Here is a 17441-nt window from a genome sequence, read left to right on the forward strand (position 1 = left end):
GTCACATGATTGCAGAGAAGGTGGTGACTGTGTGGGCAGGAGGTGAGTGGTGGCTGTGCTCCAAACCCCACCCCACATCTCTGCTTTCCTCAATCCACCTATCATTTACCAGCTCTTGCATCACCATCTTTATACCTTCTTTATTCAGTATCCAGTTCTGATACTGGGACTTGATCCAAAAGTTTGACTTTCCCTATGCCTGCATGGATGTTCTTTGACCTGCTGTGATCCTCCAGCTGCTTGTTTTTTGCTCCAGATGACAGCATCTACAATCTCCTATGTCTTCAGATATTAGTCTATCTATCCTATTCCTTCTCCATGAAGGCTTTTCAGAATCTATCTCTTTGCCTATCTTGCTAGATCCAAGAATTGGCAAATCCCCTCCCCCAATCCAGGTACCAGACTCTGTGTACCTCATCTCCCGCCTCAATCTAGCTGCCTCTATCCCCAACATCAAGATCTCTCTCCCTGCTTCCATATGCAAATGCCCTGTCCTTTGGGATCATCTGTACCACTCTCCTCCCACCATTATGTATGATCCAGCTCTTTTATTCTTAATCCAGTCCATTTCCTATTAAGATATAGACTACATCATCATCCTGTCCTCCATTCATTAGCCTATTTTACCTCTACCCTGTTCACTTCTCTTTCCTTTGACTTGTCTCTCCAGCTATGTTTGTCTCCCCCTCCCCCCCCAGCTGCCTCTCTTCTCCTATTCCTAAATGATTTTGTGACCTTTCCTCTGCATCAGCCATTTATTCATCTCCATTTCCTTCACGTTCCTTCACAGATCTCTGTTGCCATTCATCCACTATTGATGTTTAATATCAGCATGTCACAGTTTATGGCATCCTTTTGCCTTTGGATACCATAAGCTATGGACTCTTTCTTCACCCAACACAAATTTAGAGTAATTCTTCACTCTTTTTCCAGGGTGACGAGCTTCAATATGCGCTCAAGCGACTCATTGAGGGCCTGGCAGCAACTCGTGAAACGGCTCGTCCTGGCTTCAGCTTGGCCCTGGCACAGGTTAGACGCTATGTTTAATGAGACAAAGTTGGAGACTAATGTACATCGAATTCTCCTCGATGTTCCTGTTACTTTATTCCTCCCCTTCTATTTTTCATTAACAACACCAATTCACAAGTGTGATCCCTTTCCAGACAAACAGGAGAATTTATAATGGATCGATTGTTCAACTTAATATCAGAATGTACACAGTATACAACCTGAAATTACTCTTCGCAGACGTCCAAGAAACAGAAGAAAACCCCAAAAGAATGAATGACAGTAAAATGTTAGGACCCCAAAGGGGTTCTCATGTGGAATAAGGAAATGGCAAAGGAATTAAACAATGATATTGTTTCTTTCTTTGAGGAAATGTATGGATAAAACCTGCAAGATATAGACAGGAGACAAATGTGGTTTGAGAATGAAGGAACAAAATATTAGCTGAAAAAATTAGTATTATATTTGTTGATGAGCCTGAAACCAGTCAGTCCAAGAACCTGCTGATCTACATCCCAAAATTTGAAAGGGATTGTTTTGAGATGGTGAATACTCTTTCAAAAGTTCTGTACTGTAGATTCTGCAGGTCTGTGGATTGGATGGTAGCAAGTATACTAAACTGCACAAAGAGAGGGAGAGGCTAAATGGGGGGCTATTGACCTATTAGAGAGATAAATACTTTATTGAACCCGAAGGAAATTACTGTGTCACTGCAGCATTACAAATGCACTGTGACGGACATGGACTGTGCCTTTAAGAGAGAGAGAGAAACTGATTACTGTACTGCTTTTGGATTGCTATGGTGAGAGGTGGAGTTATATGATGGACAGTTGATGTTTACAGTTACACGTACAGCACGCTAGAGGAACTCAGCAGGTCAGGCAGCATCCGTGGAAACGAGCAGTCACTGTTTCGGGCTGAGACCCTTTGTCAGGTCTGAAGAGGGAGGGGGCAGGGGCCTTATAAAGAAGGTGGGGGGAGGGTGTGAAGGAGAAGGCTGGTAGGTGCCAAGTGAAAAACCAATCAGAGGAAAGATCCAGGAGTGGGGGAGGGTATAGGCAGGAAAAGTGAAGAAGGAATGTAAGGGGAAAGGGGTAGTAGAAGGAGGTGGCACCATGAGGGAGGTGATAAGCAACTGGAGGAGGAGGCAGAGTGAAACTGTGATGGGGGAAGGGAGAGGGAGGGAATTACCGGAAGCTGGAGAATTCAATGTTCAATGCAAGGGGCTGGAGACTACCCAGATGGTATATGAGGTGTTGCTCCTCCAACCTGAGTTTGGCCTCATGGCAGTAGAGGAGGCCATGTATGGACATATCTGAATGTGAAGCAGAGTTGAAGTGGGTGGTAACTGGGAGATCCTGTCTGTTGTGGCGGACGGAGCAGAGGTGCTCGACGAAGCGGTCCCCCAATCTGCGTCGGGTCTCGCTGATGTAGAGGAGGCTGCACCAGGAGCACCGGATGCAATAGATTACCCCAACAGACTCACAAGTGAAGTGTTGCCTCACCTGGAAGGACTGTTTGGGGCCCTGAATGGTGGTAAGAGAGGAGGTGTAGGGACAGGTGTAGCACTTACGCTTCAAGGATAAGTGCCAGGTGGGAGTTTTGTGGGGAGGGACGTGTGGACCAGGCAGTCGCGGAGGGATCGATCCCTGCGAAAAGCGGAGAGGGGTAGAGAGGGAAAGATGTCCTAGTGGTGGGGTCCTGTTGAAGGTGGCGGAAGTTGTGGAGGATAATGTGCTGGATCTGGAGGGGTTGTAGGTGAGGACAAGGGGAACTCGGTCCCTGTTGTGACGGGAGGATGGGGTGAGGGCCGAAGTGAGGGAAATGAAGGAGATGCAGGTGAGGGCATCATTGATGACGGCAGAAGGGAAACCACGATCCTTAAAGAAAGAGGACATTTGAGATGTCCTGGAACAGAAAGTCTCATTCTGGGAGCAGATGTGGCAGAGACGGAGTAACTGGGAATAGGGAATAGCATTTTTGCATTTGGCAGAGTGGGAAGAGGTATAGTCAAGGTAGTTATGAGAGTCAGTGGGTTTATAAAAGATGTCAGCGGACAGCCTGTCTCCAGAGATGGAGACCGAGAGATTGAGAAAGGGGAGAGAAGTGTCTGAGATGGACCAAGTGAATTTGAGGGCTGGTTGGAAGTTAGGGGCAAACTACACCTCCTCTCTTACCACCATTCAGGGCTCCAAACAGCCCTTCCAGGTGAGGCAACACTTCACTTGTGAGTCTGTTGGGGTAATCTATTGCATCCGGTGCTCCTGGTGCAGACTCCTCTACATCGGTGAGACCTGACGCAGATTGGGGGACCACTTCGTCGAGCACCTCTGCTCCGTCCGCCACAACAGACAGGATCTCCCGGTTGCCACCCACTTCAACTCTCCTTCACATTCCCATTCGGATATGTTCATACATGGCCTCCTCTACTGCCATGATGAGGCCAAATTCAGGGTGGAGAAGCAACACCTCATATACCGTCTGGGTAGTCTCCAGCCCCTTGGCATGAACATCGAATTCTCCAACTTCCGGTAATTCCCTCTCTCTCCCTTCCCCATCCCAGTTTCACTCTGCCTCCTCCTCCAGCTGCCTATCACCTCTCTCGTGATTCTGCCTTCTTCTACTACACAGTGCTTTCACCTTACATTCCTTCTTCACCTCTTCTGCCTATCCCCTTCCCCACCCTTTGATCTTTCCTCTGGTTTTTCACCTGGCACCTTCCCACTCCCCCCACCTTCTTTATAGGGCCTCTGCCCCCTCCCTCTTCAGTCCTGACGAAGGGTCTCGGCCTGAAACATTGACTGCTCGTTTCCACAGATGCTGCCTGACCTGCTGAGTTCCTCCAACTTGTTGTACGTGTTGCTTTGACCCCAGCATCTGCAGTGTACTTCGTGCTAACTTTTGATTTACCTGGTTTAAGTCAGTATATTAAGTAGTTACTAATAAGTAGTGGTTTTTAACATCAACACCAGACTCCAGATGTATTCTCTTGCTGCCGTTTTTTTTAAACCGTTGCGTGTACGTAACAGTACAGATGTTAGAAGAGAAGTAAGAAAGAATAAACAATGAAGTTACCTCAAACAGTAACAGGATAATATTGGACAGATAATGAAAATGTTGGGATCAGTAATGAAAGGTGTACTATCAGAACACCGTGGGGAATAGCAAGGTTGAGCAGAACCAGCTTAGATGAATGGAAAACCATGTTTGATTAATCTGCTGAAGTGCTTTGAGAACATAACTAGTAGAAAAGATGAAAAGGACATAGGAGATGTGCTGTGTATGGATTTTTGTAAGGATTTTGATAAGGTCAATAAGCAAAGAGAATAAATGACATGATCCTTGGGAAATTAGGTGGTTATAATGTTCAAAGGGACATGGACATGCTTGATCATGGGTCATTGAAGAACAATGTACAGTACGGCAAGTAAGGCAGGTGATATGTTAGCGTATTATGGAAAATTTGAATTTTTTGTCTCCATATTTTCTTCAGATGTAGGACAGTCAGCTTGCCTTTATGTGTATTGTGGCTTGCAGAGCAGTTTCACTATTTCCTTATTCTCCTAATTTCTCTTCAATACCTGGCGTGTATTTGGATAGCACAGAGGCACAGCTAGTGAAGCTACAGCCACATAACACCAGAAACCAGGGTTCGATCCCAACATTGGTACTTTCTGTGTGGAGTTTGCACTTACCCACTCTGACTGTGCAGGTTTCGTTGAAGTCCTTTGGTTTCCTCACGCATCCCATTCAAATTGTCTGTAATAAATGCTATCATGTCATACACCTTCCTAAATCATAGCTCTAAGTTAATGGTGGAATCTGGGGGATGAGGGAAGTTGTAGGGTCACACAACACTACAGCCTAGAAACAAGCCCTTAGGTCCATCTTGTCCCTTGCTGCTCCGTTTCACGCCTTGTGGCGCATCGGGTGGCAACCCTGCCATTTCCTTTGCATTTTGTCTGTTTTAATGAGGCTGAGTTGCTAGCTTGACGTTCAACCCAGCACAGATGGAAAGTGTGCAAGGAGCCAGCTGAATTCAAACCATTAGCCTCAGAGTCTGGTGCCGATGCCACTACACAACTGTTCGGTTGATCTAGTCCATGGCAGACTGATTTTCTACCTGCTCCTATCGACTTTCACCTGGACCATAGCCCCTCCATACCCCTCCCATCCATGCACTTTCACCCCCCCCCCCGAATGAAGAAACTCCCCCTCAGGTACCCTTTGAATATTTCAACTTTCACCCTTAACATATGACCTCTAGTTCTACCCTCATCCAACTTCAGTGGAAAAGTCTGCTTGCATTTACCCTATCTATACCACTCATAATTTTGTATACTTCCATCAAATCTCTCCTCATCCGACTACACGCAAGGGTATAAAGTCATAACCTATTTAATCTTTCCCTAATACGCAGGTCCTCAAGTCCCTCCAACCTCCTTGTAGATCTTTGTACTTTTCAATCTGACCAGAAGTGCACTCTGTACTCCAAATTTTTGGCCTCACCAAAGTCTTAGGCACATGTGGAAAAAAACTCCATAAAGCAATGCAGCAGGCCAGGCAGCATCTATAGGGAGAAGCGCTGTCGACGTCTCGGCCCAAACGTCGACAGCGCGTCTCCCTATAGATGCTGCCTGGCCTGCTGCGTTCCACCAGCATTTTGTGTGTTGCTTGAATTTCCAGCATCTGCAGATTTCCTCGTGTTTGTCCATAAAGCAATGGTGCTTTCAAAAGTAATGAAATTAAAGGTTTGTAAATATCAAAAATATTACTTTGAAGTGCAGTATACAGTAAAAAAACAACTAAATCAAATCAAAATTTGCCTTTAAAACTGCATCAATTCTCTTCTATACATTGTTGTGCAGTTTTATAAGAAAATTGGCTGGTAGGTTGTTTCAAGCGTCTTGGAGAACTTGCTGCACTTCTTCTGCAAACTTCTGCTGTCTCACTTGCTTCTGTCTCTCCAAGTATTCCCAGTCAGCTTCGATGATGTTGAGTTCAGGGCTCTGTTGAGGCTATATCATCTGTTGTAGAAATCCTTGTTCTTCATGATCTTTGCTGTGTGTTTGGGGTCATTGTCCTGCTGCAGAATGAAGTTGGAATTGATCATACACCTCTCTGATGGTATTGTGTGATGGGTGAAAATCTGCTTGTACTTCTCAGCATTGAGGATTCCAATAATATGGACCAGAATACCAAATTCGTTTGCAGAAATGGAGCCCCAAACTTGGGGAACTGGTACAACACTTCACTGTTCACTGAAGACACTTGTCCATGTCGTGCTGTCCAGCTCTTCTTTAGCCAAACTGCCTCCTGTTTGACCCAAAATTTTCATACTTTGACTCGTCAGTCTGGAGGACTTGCTGTCATTGCTCAACACCCCAGTGCTTGTGTTTCTGTGCATAGGTGAGTCTCTTGGCTTTGTTTCCACTTTGGAGGAAAGGCTTTTTAGGGAACAACACTTCTGACAAGACTTCTGGACTACAGAGGGGTGGACTTGTTTTCCAGTGATTTCTGTCAGTTCAGAGCCAACAGTGGTGCTGGACTGCTTTCGATTTAAAAGGGGCATCAGTTTGATGTATCTCTTGTCTGCTGCACTCAGTTTCCATGGCCGACTACTTCACTTCTGATCCTCAATCTTGCCCGTTACTTTGTGCTTCAGAAAAGCTTGAACAGCACATCTCCAAACTCTTGTCTGCTGTAAAATTTCTGCTTGGGAGAGACATTGCTAATGCAGGACGTGTCTTGCTGCTATGCTCACTCTTGCCATTGTGTAAGAATTGATGATTTGAAGGTTAAACTGTCTTGCAGTTTACTGTATTCCATACTGCAGCAACCGCTGCCACTGAGCCATAAAGATGTAGGAGCAGTGTGTGGTTAAGTGCCTTGCTCAAGGACACACACGCTGCCTCAGCTGAGGCTTGAACTAACGACCTTCAGATCGCCAGCCCAAAGCCTTAACCACTTGACCACGCGCCAACTGTCATATCTTCCACATCCTCACCTGTTTGGTTGTCTTTCACCCAGTTTGATTCCTTCTACACCCTTTTCTGTTTGTTTTTAATTTTAAAAATGGTCTATTACTTAATATGTTAATTTCTTTAACAAAATACAAAAAAAATTCTGTAACACTTAACTTTTTGGATAATGAATGTTTGGAAATCTAAAATTTGTTCTTTCCTACTGACTTGTTAATGCAAACAAGGAATAAACATCTAAAACAGAACTTGCATAAAAAGTTTTGGGTGCCCAAGGCTTTTGCACACTATTGTTCTTTTGACACTATTTCAAGGAATTATGGATTTGTATATCCAGATCCTTCTGTTCCACAGCACTTCTCAGTGTCCTACCTCCTCAGTTCATGAGAATGGCAGGATATTAAAAATTAGATCAATGTTGGAGTTGTGTAAAATGGATAATTGATGGTAAGCAGGGATTTGGTGGGCCAAAGGGCCTGTTTGCATACTGTATGACTCTCCTATTACCCATCTACATTACAGGCAAATTGCACTGGCCTCTTATCAATCAATACATCTGTGGTTTGCAGGAAAACAAACCCCCCCCCCCCCTAGGGAGGGGGGCTGGTCACAAGGAGAACATGTGGATTCCATGTGAAGAGCATCAGAGATCATTTATTTATTGAGATACGGCTCAGAATAGGCCTTGAGGCCTTTCAAGCCCTTCAAGCCATGCTGCCAGCAATCCCCCAATCAAATCCTAGCCTAATCATGGGACAATTTACAATGACCAATTGGTACATGTTGGGGCTGTGGGAGGAAACCTACGCAGTCATGGGGAAAACGTACAAACTGCTCACAGGCAATGGTGGGAATTGAACCCGGTTTGATGATACTGTAAAGCGCTGTGCCAATCGCCATTGTACCGTGCCACCCTGGTTACATAGGCAGGGCACTACCTCTGAACCATTGAATGGAGCATCTTTGGAATTTCCAAACCTCAAGGGCTGTGTAGCTCTGTGCTAATTTAAAATGTAGTTAGATATGGACTTAGCTATGATAGAATCGAGAATTAGATGCATGGTGCGAAGGTCATAATCTTTAAAAATGCTGGAACAGGTTTGAAGAGGTGGTTGGTGACTTTTCCTGTTTTTTTTAAGTTATGGGTGAGTAATTAGATCTGATGCAATTCATTCATCAGCCGAGTATGTCTTGAACTGTTCCTTTTGATTTTCTGTTAATGCCTGAACATCTCTACATAATCTCTGTAAAGTTCTCCTTAAAGCTGCCTCTTACCCAACTTCTCACTTTCTGGCTTGTTGCCAACATTCTGTTTGGTAATTAGGCATAGACACCAACGTGAAGGTTAATTCACTAATGATTACAGATAGTGCTGCTGATGTCATTGGGGGAAATTGGCCAGTCTCAGAATTCCTTTAACAGTTCATCCTGGGATTGGACATGTCTTACTTGGTGGAAGTGGTTCAGTTGTGTACCTGGTAGAAGATTGGTGCAGTTCAGTTGGAAGTTGCCTTTGCTGAATCAGTGACTCTAATGGCTATTACTCTCTTTCATTCCTCGGCCATTGGTTCCCTGTTTAAGATGTGTAGAGATGCTTTTTTAAAATTCTGATTTTTCTTTACTAACAGGTCCTGCAGTTCAATGAGAAGATCCCTCTCCAAGCAATCCTGAAGCAGATTAAAATGAAACACGATATAATGAAAACCAAAAAGGTGTGTGTGGTTGAAAATAGGATTTTAAGTATTATGCTTGAAACTTACATTGAGTACGGGTGTCTTCATGTATGTAATTTTAACTATTTTAGAGCAATGTAAAGCTTGAATGTTATCACTTTCTCTGTGATCATGTACAAAAATGGAGATGTTACAATATTTTATTGGTCATGTTGGATGAGATGTCAATTGTGCAAGATGCAATATCTGTTGGGGGAAGAGTAAAGGGGGTTTGCGTGGATTGAATAAATAAGGTTTTCCAAGGAGGTTAGCAGTATTTCAGACTGCAGCAAAACTCTGAAAATCCGTATCTGATGGTTTGACATCTGGTTTATTCATTATTGCACCAAGTCCTCATTCCATGCAGACCTGCTATCTGCCAAGGTTGGTCTGTATTACTGGTACAATGGATGTGACCCTCACAAGCAGACTATGTAACAGTTTCTTCCCTCAAGCCATCAGACTCCTCAATACCCAGAGCCTGGACTGACACCAACTTACTGCCCTCTACCGTGCCTGTTGTCTTGTTTATTATTTATTGAAATGCCTGCACTGTTTCGTGCACTTTATGCAGTCCTGGGTAGGTCTGTAGTCTAGTGTCGTTTTTTTTCTGTGTTGTTTTTACATAGTTTAGTGGAGTTTTTGTACTGTTTCATGTAGCACCATGGTCCTGAAAAAAAGTTGTCTCGTTTTTACTGTGTACTGTACCAGCAGATATGGTCGAAACGACAATAAAAAGTGACTTGACTTGACCAGGTTGCAGCTTCTAAAATGTGTACAGATGGCAGATCCTGACTGTTTGTTTATTTCAGATATTTTCATAAGTAAAAACTGTCCCATGCTGTATTTAAGATTTGGTGTATGTTTGTGGAGGTGCAGGAAAATCTTCCTTTAAACTCATCAGATTCATTGGAATATTTTTGTCCCATTGTGCATCATATTTAAAAGCATAAATGCCTTGAAAATTAGCTTTCTGTAGCTGCAAAAGCATATTCCATTTCAAAATGACAAACAAGCTAATATAACTTGCATCTAAATTACACCAGCACTAAAATGAACAACAAGCATAAGATACTAGTACAAGTGTAGAGAGAATGAGAAAGAAATATGGTCTGAGGTAGTGTTTGGGGTTTTCAGCTTGTTTCTAGAATCTGATTGCAGTGGGGAAGAAGCTGCTATTGAATCTTGAGGTGTTGGTCCTCAGGCTCCTGTACCTCCCGCCTGATGGCAGCATTGAGAAAAAGGTATTGCCTGGTTGGTGGGTGTCCCTGATGATGGATGTTGCCTTTTGAAAGTGTCCTCAATGAAAGGGAGAGAGAGCTTTAGCTGTACTAGAACTGGCTGTATTCACCACTTACTGTAGCATCTTGCACTCCTATGCATTGGAATTTCAATACCAGCAGAATGTTTTCCACCATACATCTGCAAAAGCTTGTCAGAGTTTTTGACATGATGAATCTCAGAGCCAGGCCCAGGAGACAGATCCTCTAAAATGTTGACATCCAGAAACTTGAAGATGCTCACACTTTCCTCCGCAGACCCCTCAGACAGGACTGATGAGTGTTTGACTGACTTCCCTTTCCTAAAGTACAAAGTTTCTAGCTTTGCTGATCTTGACTTTAAGGTTATTTTACAACACCACTCAACTAGCTGATCTATCTCACTCCTGTATACTATCTTGTCGCCATCTGTAAGATATGTGTATTAAGAATAATACAGAAAAAAATCCAAGTGTAAAGGAGGTGAGGCTTCCCTTATTCATATGTATTGAGCTTGTCGTAGCTTGGAGAAATTTTGGAGAGATGTCTTTTTAACTTTATCTCATATACTTCATTGCTACTTGGAACCTATACCCTGATTGCTCTTTTCGGCACTTCAGGAGAAGTTGACACACATCTGAGTCTGACTAAGCGTCATACATTGTCTTTCGCTTCTCTTGGCCAGACGTGCAGTCCTCCTTAGGTGGAGAGATGCTGCCTCGCCCACTCATGCTCAATGTCTCAGAGACATTATGTCCTGCTTAGACATAATTCATCATTCACTTCTTAATTCGGACATAAAGTTCCAAAAGGTGTGGGGACCTTGAATATTCTCATAATTCCTGTAACGTTCTTGCTCGGGTGTAACGGACCCGAATTAAACGTCGAGGTAAACCGGAGTCAATGAAAACAAGGTCGCAGTAAGATTAACCACTTACTGTTCACTCTTCACATTAACGTATGGTGAAAAAGCATTGCTTTCACTGTGTTTTTGGTGCGTAGAGAAAACTTAACCAGCGCTGTGGCGCCACATGTGAGCGACCCCCCCCCCCCCCCCCCTTTGCATTTATCCCAAACCGGTATTTTCCCACAAGACGCGGTGAACCCGGATGTGACATAATCGCAGCCGCGATATATTACAAATGAATTTTCTTAAACAATCCTAACTTTAACTAAAAAATGCTAACAAATTACTAAGCGAAAATATTATAAACTAAATAACTGCCATAAAGGCAGCGCACTCCCCGCTTGACCTTCGTAAGGACACAGTGAACATAATACAAACTTCATTCTCTGAATCAGTCATTAGGTAGAAGTAGAATGACTTCTGTAACTGGCCTTTGGTAAATTTTCACATCGCCTTGGTTGGTAGTTTTCGACTCGACTTTCCTGACATGTCCATCCCTACTAGGGAATGTGGCAGTGATTCTGGCCATTGGCCAGCAGTTGCGGGCGATTTGCTTGTCCCTGAGCAGGACTAAATCTCCAACTTGAAGGTTCCTTCTCCATTGCTTTGTGTACAGGTCCTTATCAGAGAAGTCCCCTGGTGGAGGGGCAGCTCCATTGATGGCATTAAGGAGCATTGATGGCGAGAGTATGAAGGGGTTTTCCGGGTCAGAAGACATGGGTAGGAGTGGTCGTGCATTTATAATGGCTGTGACCCACAGTACCTCGTGGGTCGATCGGGTGTGTTGCTGCATCTCGGGTTTCCTTTTCAGGGTTTTTTGCAAGGACGTGAACCGCTTAACTGCCTGCTCTTTGTTGTTTGGTAAGCACTGGCGTGGTTCTCTGAAAGGTAGTGGGGCGACCCCACTATTTGCTTTGTCTCTGAAGACCTTGGTGTCCTCTGTTTTTAAGAAGATGGCGTCTTGAGCCGATGGAGCAAGTTTATTATCGTGCTCCGTTTGAGCGAAGACTGACTGACCCAGCGTCTCGTCAGTTACTTTGCGCTTGTTAAAGCCTTGTTGTACTTCCTGGACGCACATGGAACTTGTGCGGGGTTGAAGAATCGAATGGCAGCTACTCTCTAGCACATTGGTCTTGAGTGTGTTAACCGTTGATTTGTGTACATTGCCAGGGCACACCTCTCCTATCACCACCCAGCCCAGATCCAGGCGTTGCGCAAAGGGGGCGTCGTGTGGTCCATTGACCTGCTGCCTAACCTTGTGTACCTGGAGAACATCTCTTCCTAATAGCAGGAGTATTTCTGCTTCTGGATCCAGCTCTGGGATGTGTTTGGCGATGTGGTGGAGATGTGGCTGGTGTAACACCGCACTTGGCGTCGGGATCTCAGTGTGGTTATTCAAGATTTCATCGCACTCTAAGAGTGGAGGGAGACAGATGAGGACTTTACCATCCAGGGACTCGATCTGGAAGCCTTCAGCCTTCCTTCCGTAAGTTTTCATGTTGCCTGAGCAAGTTCTAAGATAGTATGGGAACTGCTCACTCTCAATGTTGAACAAGTTAAAGAACTCTGGACTGACTAGCGAGCGATTGCTCTGATCGTCCAGAATTGCATAGGCTTTGATGGCCTTGTCTTTGGCTCCCTTAGGGTACACCTTAGTGAGACAGATCTTTGAACAAGAACGGCTTGACTGAGCTTGGCTGCAAACTTCTGTACAGCTCGAGCTGACAACAGTTGTCCTGGGGTGAGCCTCTCCCTCCCCGCCGTCCTGTTGTGGGGGTGAAGGAGCGTTGTTGGTTCGCGGTAACGGGCCGGGATGCATGGCCCCGTCGTGATTAGTGCTATTACATTCCGGGCACTTCACGGCGATCGTACACTCTCTAGCACAGTGAGAGGTCGAGGAACAGCATTTAAAACATATTCTTTTCTCCTTGAGAAGGGCCTTCCTCTCTTCAAGGGGTTTTTCCCTAAACGTTCTGCATCTTTTGAGGGGGTGGGGTTTGTTATGCAGTGGACAATTCTTGCTAGGGTCGTTGTTAGTTGCAAAGACTTCAGTCTTAAGCGCTGAGACTGGTTTAGTAATGTTGAAATTATTCGAAGAGGATTTGTCTGGCTTGGTGTAAATTGTACTGCTTCCTGGACCTATGAGGCTAGGATCATTTCGCTTCTTCGCCTCCTTGCACACAAACCTAGTGAAATACTCGAAGGGAGGAAATCGACCTCTGTGTTCTTCCTTGTACTCTGAGGCAACGGACAACCACCTGTCCTGCAGCCCAAATGGAAGTTTGTCCACGAGTTGTCTAATCCCGGTTGGAGTGTCTAGGTATACTAGACCAGCTGAGTAGCCATCTTCTTTGGCGCCTTGAATCTCCATGAGTAAATCTCCGAATTCTCTTAGCTTGGTGTGGTCCTTGGCTGACACCTTAGGAAAATTTCCCAAACGTTGGCATAGCGCCGCTTCAATAATTTCGGGGGCTCCATAGCCCTCCTGAAGTCTCACCTGTTCACATGATTCTTTTCCCAGCCATTTTGCCATAAGATCCAACTCCTGGGTTGCTCTGAGCTGGACTCCGTCGATAGCGTTGGTGAATGTGGAGTGCCATGCACGGTAATTTTCAGGTTTATCGTCGAACTGGTATAGTCCTAAAGTGACGAGATCCCGTCGTGCGAAATACCGTGCTACGGGTTCATCAGCAAGTGGCATGCGGGCTGAGGGAACATGTCTGCAGGTACACGACTGAGGGCGTACATCTGTTATGGAATTTGCTGTTCTGGACTCGGTCTTTGCCTCTCTTCTCCCCAAATCTGGTAAGTTCGGTGTCGAGAAGTACTTGTCGTGAGCCCTTGCATTCCTGGATTCATCGCGGAGTTGCGAGGGTAAATTGTCTTCCTCGGATGGATGTGGTGCGGTTGGGCCTCTCTGAGACTCCTCATGAAGTTGGACGTTATCTAATGAGTGTGGAGCGGAAGAACGAATCTTCCAGCTTGTTTGAGATTGGACATAGTCTCTTGTGCGTTCCAACCTGATCTTTTCTGAAGTAGATTTTCCGTCAACCGGATCATGCATTTCTTCAGCATCTTCTATTAACTCTGCTTCCACCCTGGCAGCAGCTGCTTCTCGTTCTAGCTTCAGCACTTCTAACTTTGCCTCTAACCTTTTTCTTTCCAACTCGTCTTCGGCTTCTCTGGCAGCCTCTTCCTTCTGGTTTTCGGCTTCTCTGGCAGCCTTTTTCTTCTGGTTTTCGGCTTCTCTGGCAGCCTTTTTCTTCTGGTTTTCGGCTTCTCTGGCAGCCTTTTTCTGCTGGTTTTCGGCTTCTCTGGCAGCCTCTTCCTTCTGGTTTTCGGCTTCTCTGGCAGCCGCTTTCATTTTTACTTCTAATTCTCGTTTGGCAAAGCACGCTCGCACATCGGCGAGTTCTGCTTTAGCTCTTGCTTGGATGGCCTTACTTGATGCCCTACTGCCCCTGTCGCAGGATGGCAACGACTTGATGCTGGACCAAGTTGACATTGCTGCACTTTAAACACCTGATAATGCCACTTTTTCACTGTAACGTTCTCGCTCGGGTGTAACGGACCCGAATTAAACGTCGAGGTAAACCGGAGTCAATGAAACCAAGGTCGCAGTAAGATTAACCATTTACTGTTCACTCTTCACATTAACGTATGGTGAAAAAGCGTTGCTTTCACTGTGTTTTTGGTGCGTAGAGAAAATTTAACCAGCACTGTGGCACCACATGTGAGCGACCCCCCCCCCCCGCGTTTATCCCAAACCGGTATTTTCCCACAAGACGCGGCGAACCCGGATGTGACATTGTCGCAGCCGCGATATATTACAAATGAATTTACTTAAACAATCCTAACTTTAACTAAAAAATGTTAACAAATTACTAAGTGAAAATATTATAAACTAAATAACTGCCATAAAGGCAGCACAATTCCCATTTAGATTAAGGGTGCATCCCTCCCTCTTTTGCATTTAAATCCCTTACTTCCAGCTTCTTTCGGTTAAGATTTACGTTTTTTTAATGTGTAAAGATATTATAGCTCAGGTAGTAGGCAATATACCTTTTTATAAATACAGCTCTGTGGTGATAAAAGTTCTGATTAACTTTTTTATATATTGTAAGGTTGGCTTGGAGTTGGGTAGTGGGAGGGTAGGGTGGTATCTAACTTTATACAATTCTACTATGGCCGTACATTTGATATGTTTGTTTTGCACTGTATAAACCTTTTTACTGTTTTGTCACATTGTAGAAACTTATAAAAAAAACTAATTTGAAAAAAATCCAGTGGTTTGAAAAATCTGCTAGTCTGGCACCACCAGAGTCGTGAGGGTGTCCAATTAACAGAGTCATACTGTAACACATTTTCATATGATTGAAAGTGGGAGAACAAAGTGATAACACTATTGAATGGGTAGGAGGTGGGGAGAAATAAATGGAACCTTTCGTTTCATAACTAGAGTTATAAAAATATGAGTAAATAGTTATGCTGCAGCTACAATACCACATATAGTTCAGTGTTCTTGCATGAGAATAGTGCAATTTTGAAAAACAGAGCATTTGAGAAAATGGGTTTTCATTGTAGCTAAACTGATTGACTTGATCTAATAAAAGTTACCAGAAATTTCAGAAGTTTGGTATGTTGAATCCTGAAAATATAGTCTTGTGAGCTGGTGATAAAAGGGTATAATTTAATTAATGCTGTGGAGCATTTATATATCTCAATGCTTCCATTAGCAACTCTATCAATATTGATAGAGGATTTTAGCCATGAGAAGCCAGAGTTTAGATAGTGAGGAGCTTTTCTCTTTAGCAAAGGTGTCTAGAGCTAGAGGATCTCTCCCATTTTACATCTGCCTTCACCCCATCCGCCCACCACCCCACTCGGGATAGGGTTCCCCTTGTCCTCACCTACCACCCCACCAGCCTCCGGGTTCAACGTATAATTCTCCGTAACTTCCGCCACCTCCAATGGGATCCCACTACCAAGCACATCTTCTCCCCCCCCCCCCCCTTCTGCTTTCTGCAGGGATCGCTCCCTACATGATTCCCTTGTCCATTCGATTTCCCCCCCCGCCCCCCCCCCATCCCTTCCCACCAATCACCCTCCTGGCACTTATCCTTGTAAGCGGAACAAGTGCTACACCTGCCCTTACACTTCCTCCCTCACCACCATTCAGGGCCCCAGACAGTCCTTCCAGGTGAGGCGACACTTCACCTGTGAGTCGGCTCGTGTTTTATACTGCGTCCGGTGCTCCCAGTGCGGCCTTTTATATATTGGTGAGACCCGACGCAGACTGGGAAACCGTTTCGCTGAACGCCTACGTTCTGTCCGCCAGAGAAAGCAGGATTTCCCAGTGGCCACACATTTTAATTCCGTGTCCCATTCCCATTCTGATATGTCTATCCATGGCCTCCTCTACTGTCAAGATGAAGCCACACTCGGGTTGGAGGAACAACACCTTATATACCGGCTGGGTAGTCTCCAACCTGATGGCATGGACATTGACTTCTCTAACTTCTGTTAATGCCCCTCCTTCCCTTCTTACCCCATCCCTGATATATTTAGTTTTTTTTGTCCCCTCCTTTTTTTTCTCTTTTTCTGCCCATCACTCTGCCTGTTCTCCATCTCCCTCTGGTTCTCCCCTCCCTCTTCCTTTCTCCCTAGGCCTCCCGTCCCATGATCCTTTCCCTTCTCCAGCTCTGTATCCCTTTTGCTATTCACCTTCTGCTTCGCCCCACCCCCTGTGGTCTTCTATCATTTCGCATTTCCCTCTCCCTCTCCTACTTTCAAACTCTTAACTATCTTTCAGTTAGTCCTGACGAAGGGTCTCGGCCCGAAACGTCGACAGTGCTTCTTCCTATAGATGCTGCCTGGCCTGCTGTGTTCCACCAGCATTTTGTGTGTGTTGTTTGAATTTCCAGTGTCTGCTGATTTCCTCGTGTAGAGCTAGAGGATATAGGTTTAAGATAGAAGGTAAGGAATTTGGAATTTAAGGAAGAAGTTTTTGTTCACTTGAATGATGTTGATTTAAATCTGGAATGCTTTTCCTGTGGGAGCTGATGGAGGCCAGCACTATCACAACATTAGAAAGTAATGAAAATAGCTCTTGAGATGTCATGCCAAAGAATATTCTGGACAGTGTGTTCCATAATAGGTTTAGCAGAGATGGGCACTGGATGGCTAAGAAAAATACAGTGGGCTGAAGGGCCTGTTTTCTATGTTATGTTTCTCTCTCACTGTCAGAGGTATTAAGAAACATATTATTTTAAAATTTAGTTGATAAACTATGGAATGCCTAACAGTATCTATAGGGAAGAGATTAAATAATCGTGGAAGTATGTTGAAGAGAGAGGGAAATGAGCAAGTACAGAGAACTGATGTGGATCAGAAGGCTGCAGAGGCCTCTTCCAGTGCTGCAAGATGATGTGAGTGGATATTTGTTACACATAAGGGGTATCGTGTAGCTTTATTCTTACACAGGCATCTATTAATCTTTGCTCAATCCTTGAATGTTTAGACAGGAATAAAGTAATCACTTACAAGTGACGTCATACATTCCCTTTCTGAATTA

The 17441-nt window shown here is 44.6% G+C and overlaps 1 protein-coding gene across 1 annotated transcript in view; it reads left to right on the forward strand.

Moving 5' to 3' along the window:
* Positions 1 to 17441, forward strand: part of mybbp1a (MYB binding protein (P160) 1a) — a 113170-nt gene that overhangs the window by 678 nt on the left and 95051 nt on the right. The window contains exons 2-3 of the mRNA XM_073053819.1: positions 934 to 1029; positions 8618 to 8701. Coding sequence (XP_072909920.1) covers positions 934 to 1029; positions 8618 to 8701 — 180 coding nt within the window. The remainder of the gene's footprint in view (positions 1 to 933; positions 1030 to 8617; positions 8702 to 17441) is intronic.

Source organism: Hemitrygon akajei, chromosome 8 (genome assembly GCF_048418815.1).
Source record: "Hemitrygon akajei chromosome 8, sHemAka1.3, whole genome shotgun sequence".
Taxonomy (NCBI): Eukaryota; Metazoa; Chordata; class Chondrichthyes; order Myliobatiformes; family Dasyatidae; genus Hemitrygon; species Hemitrygon akajei.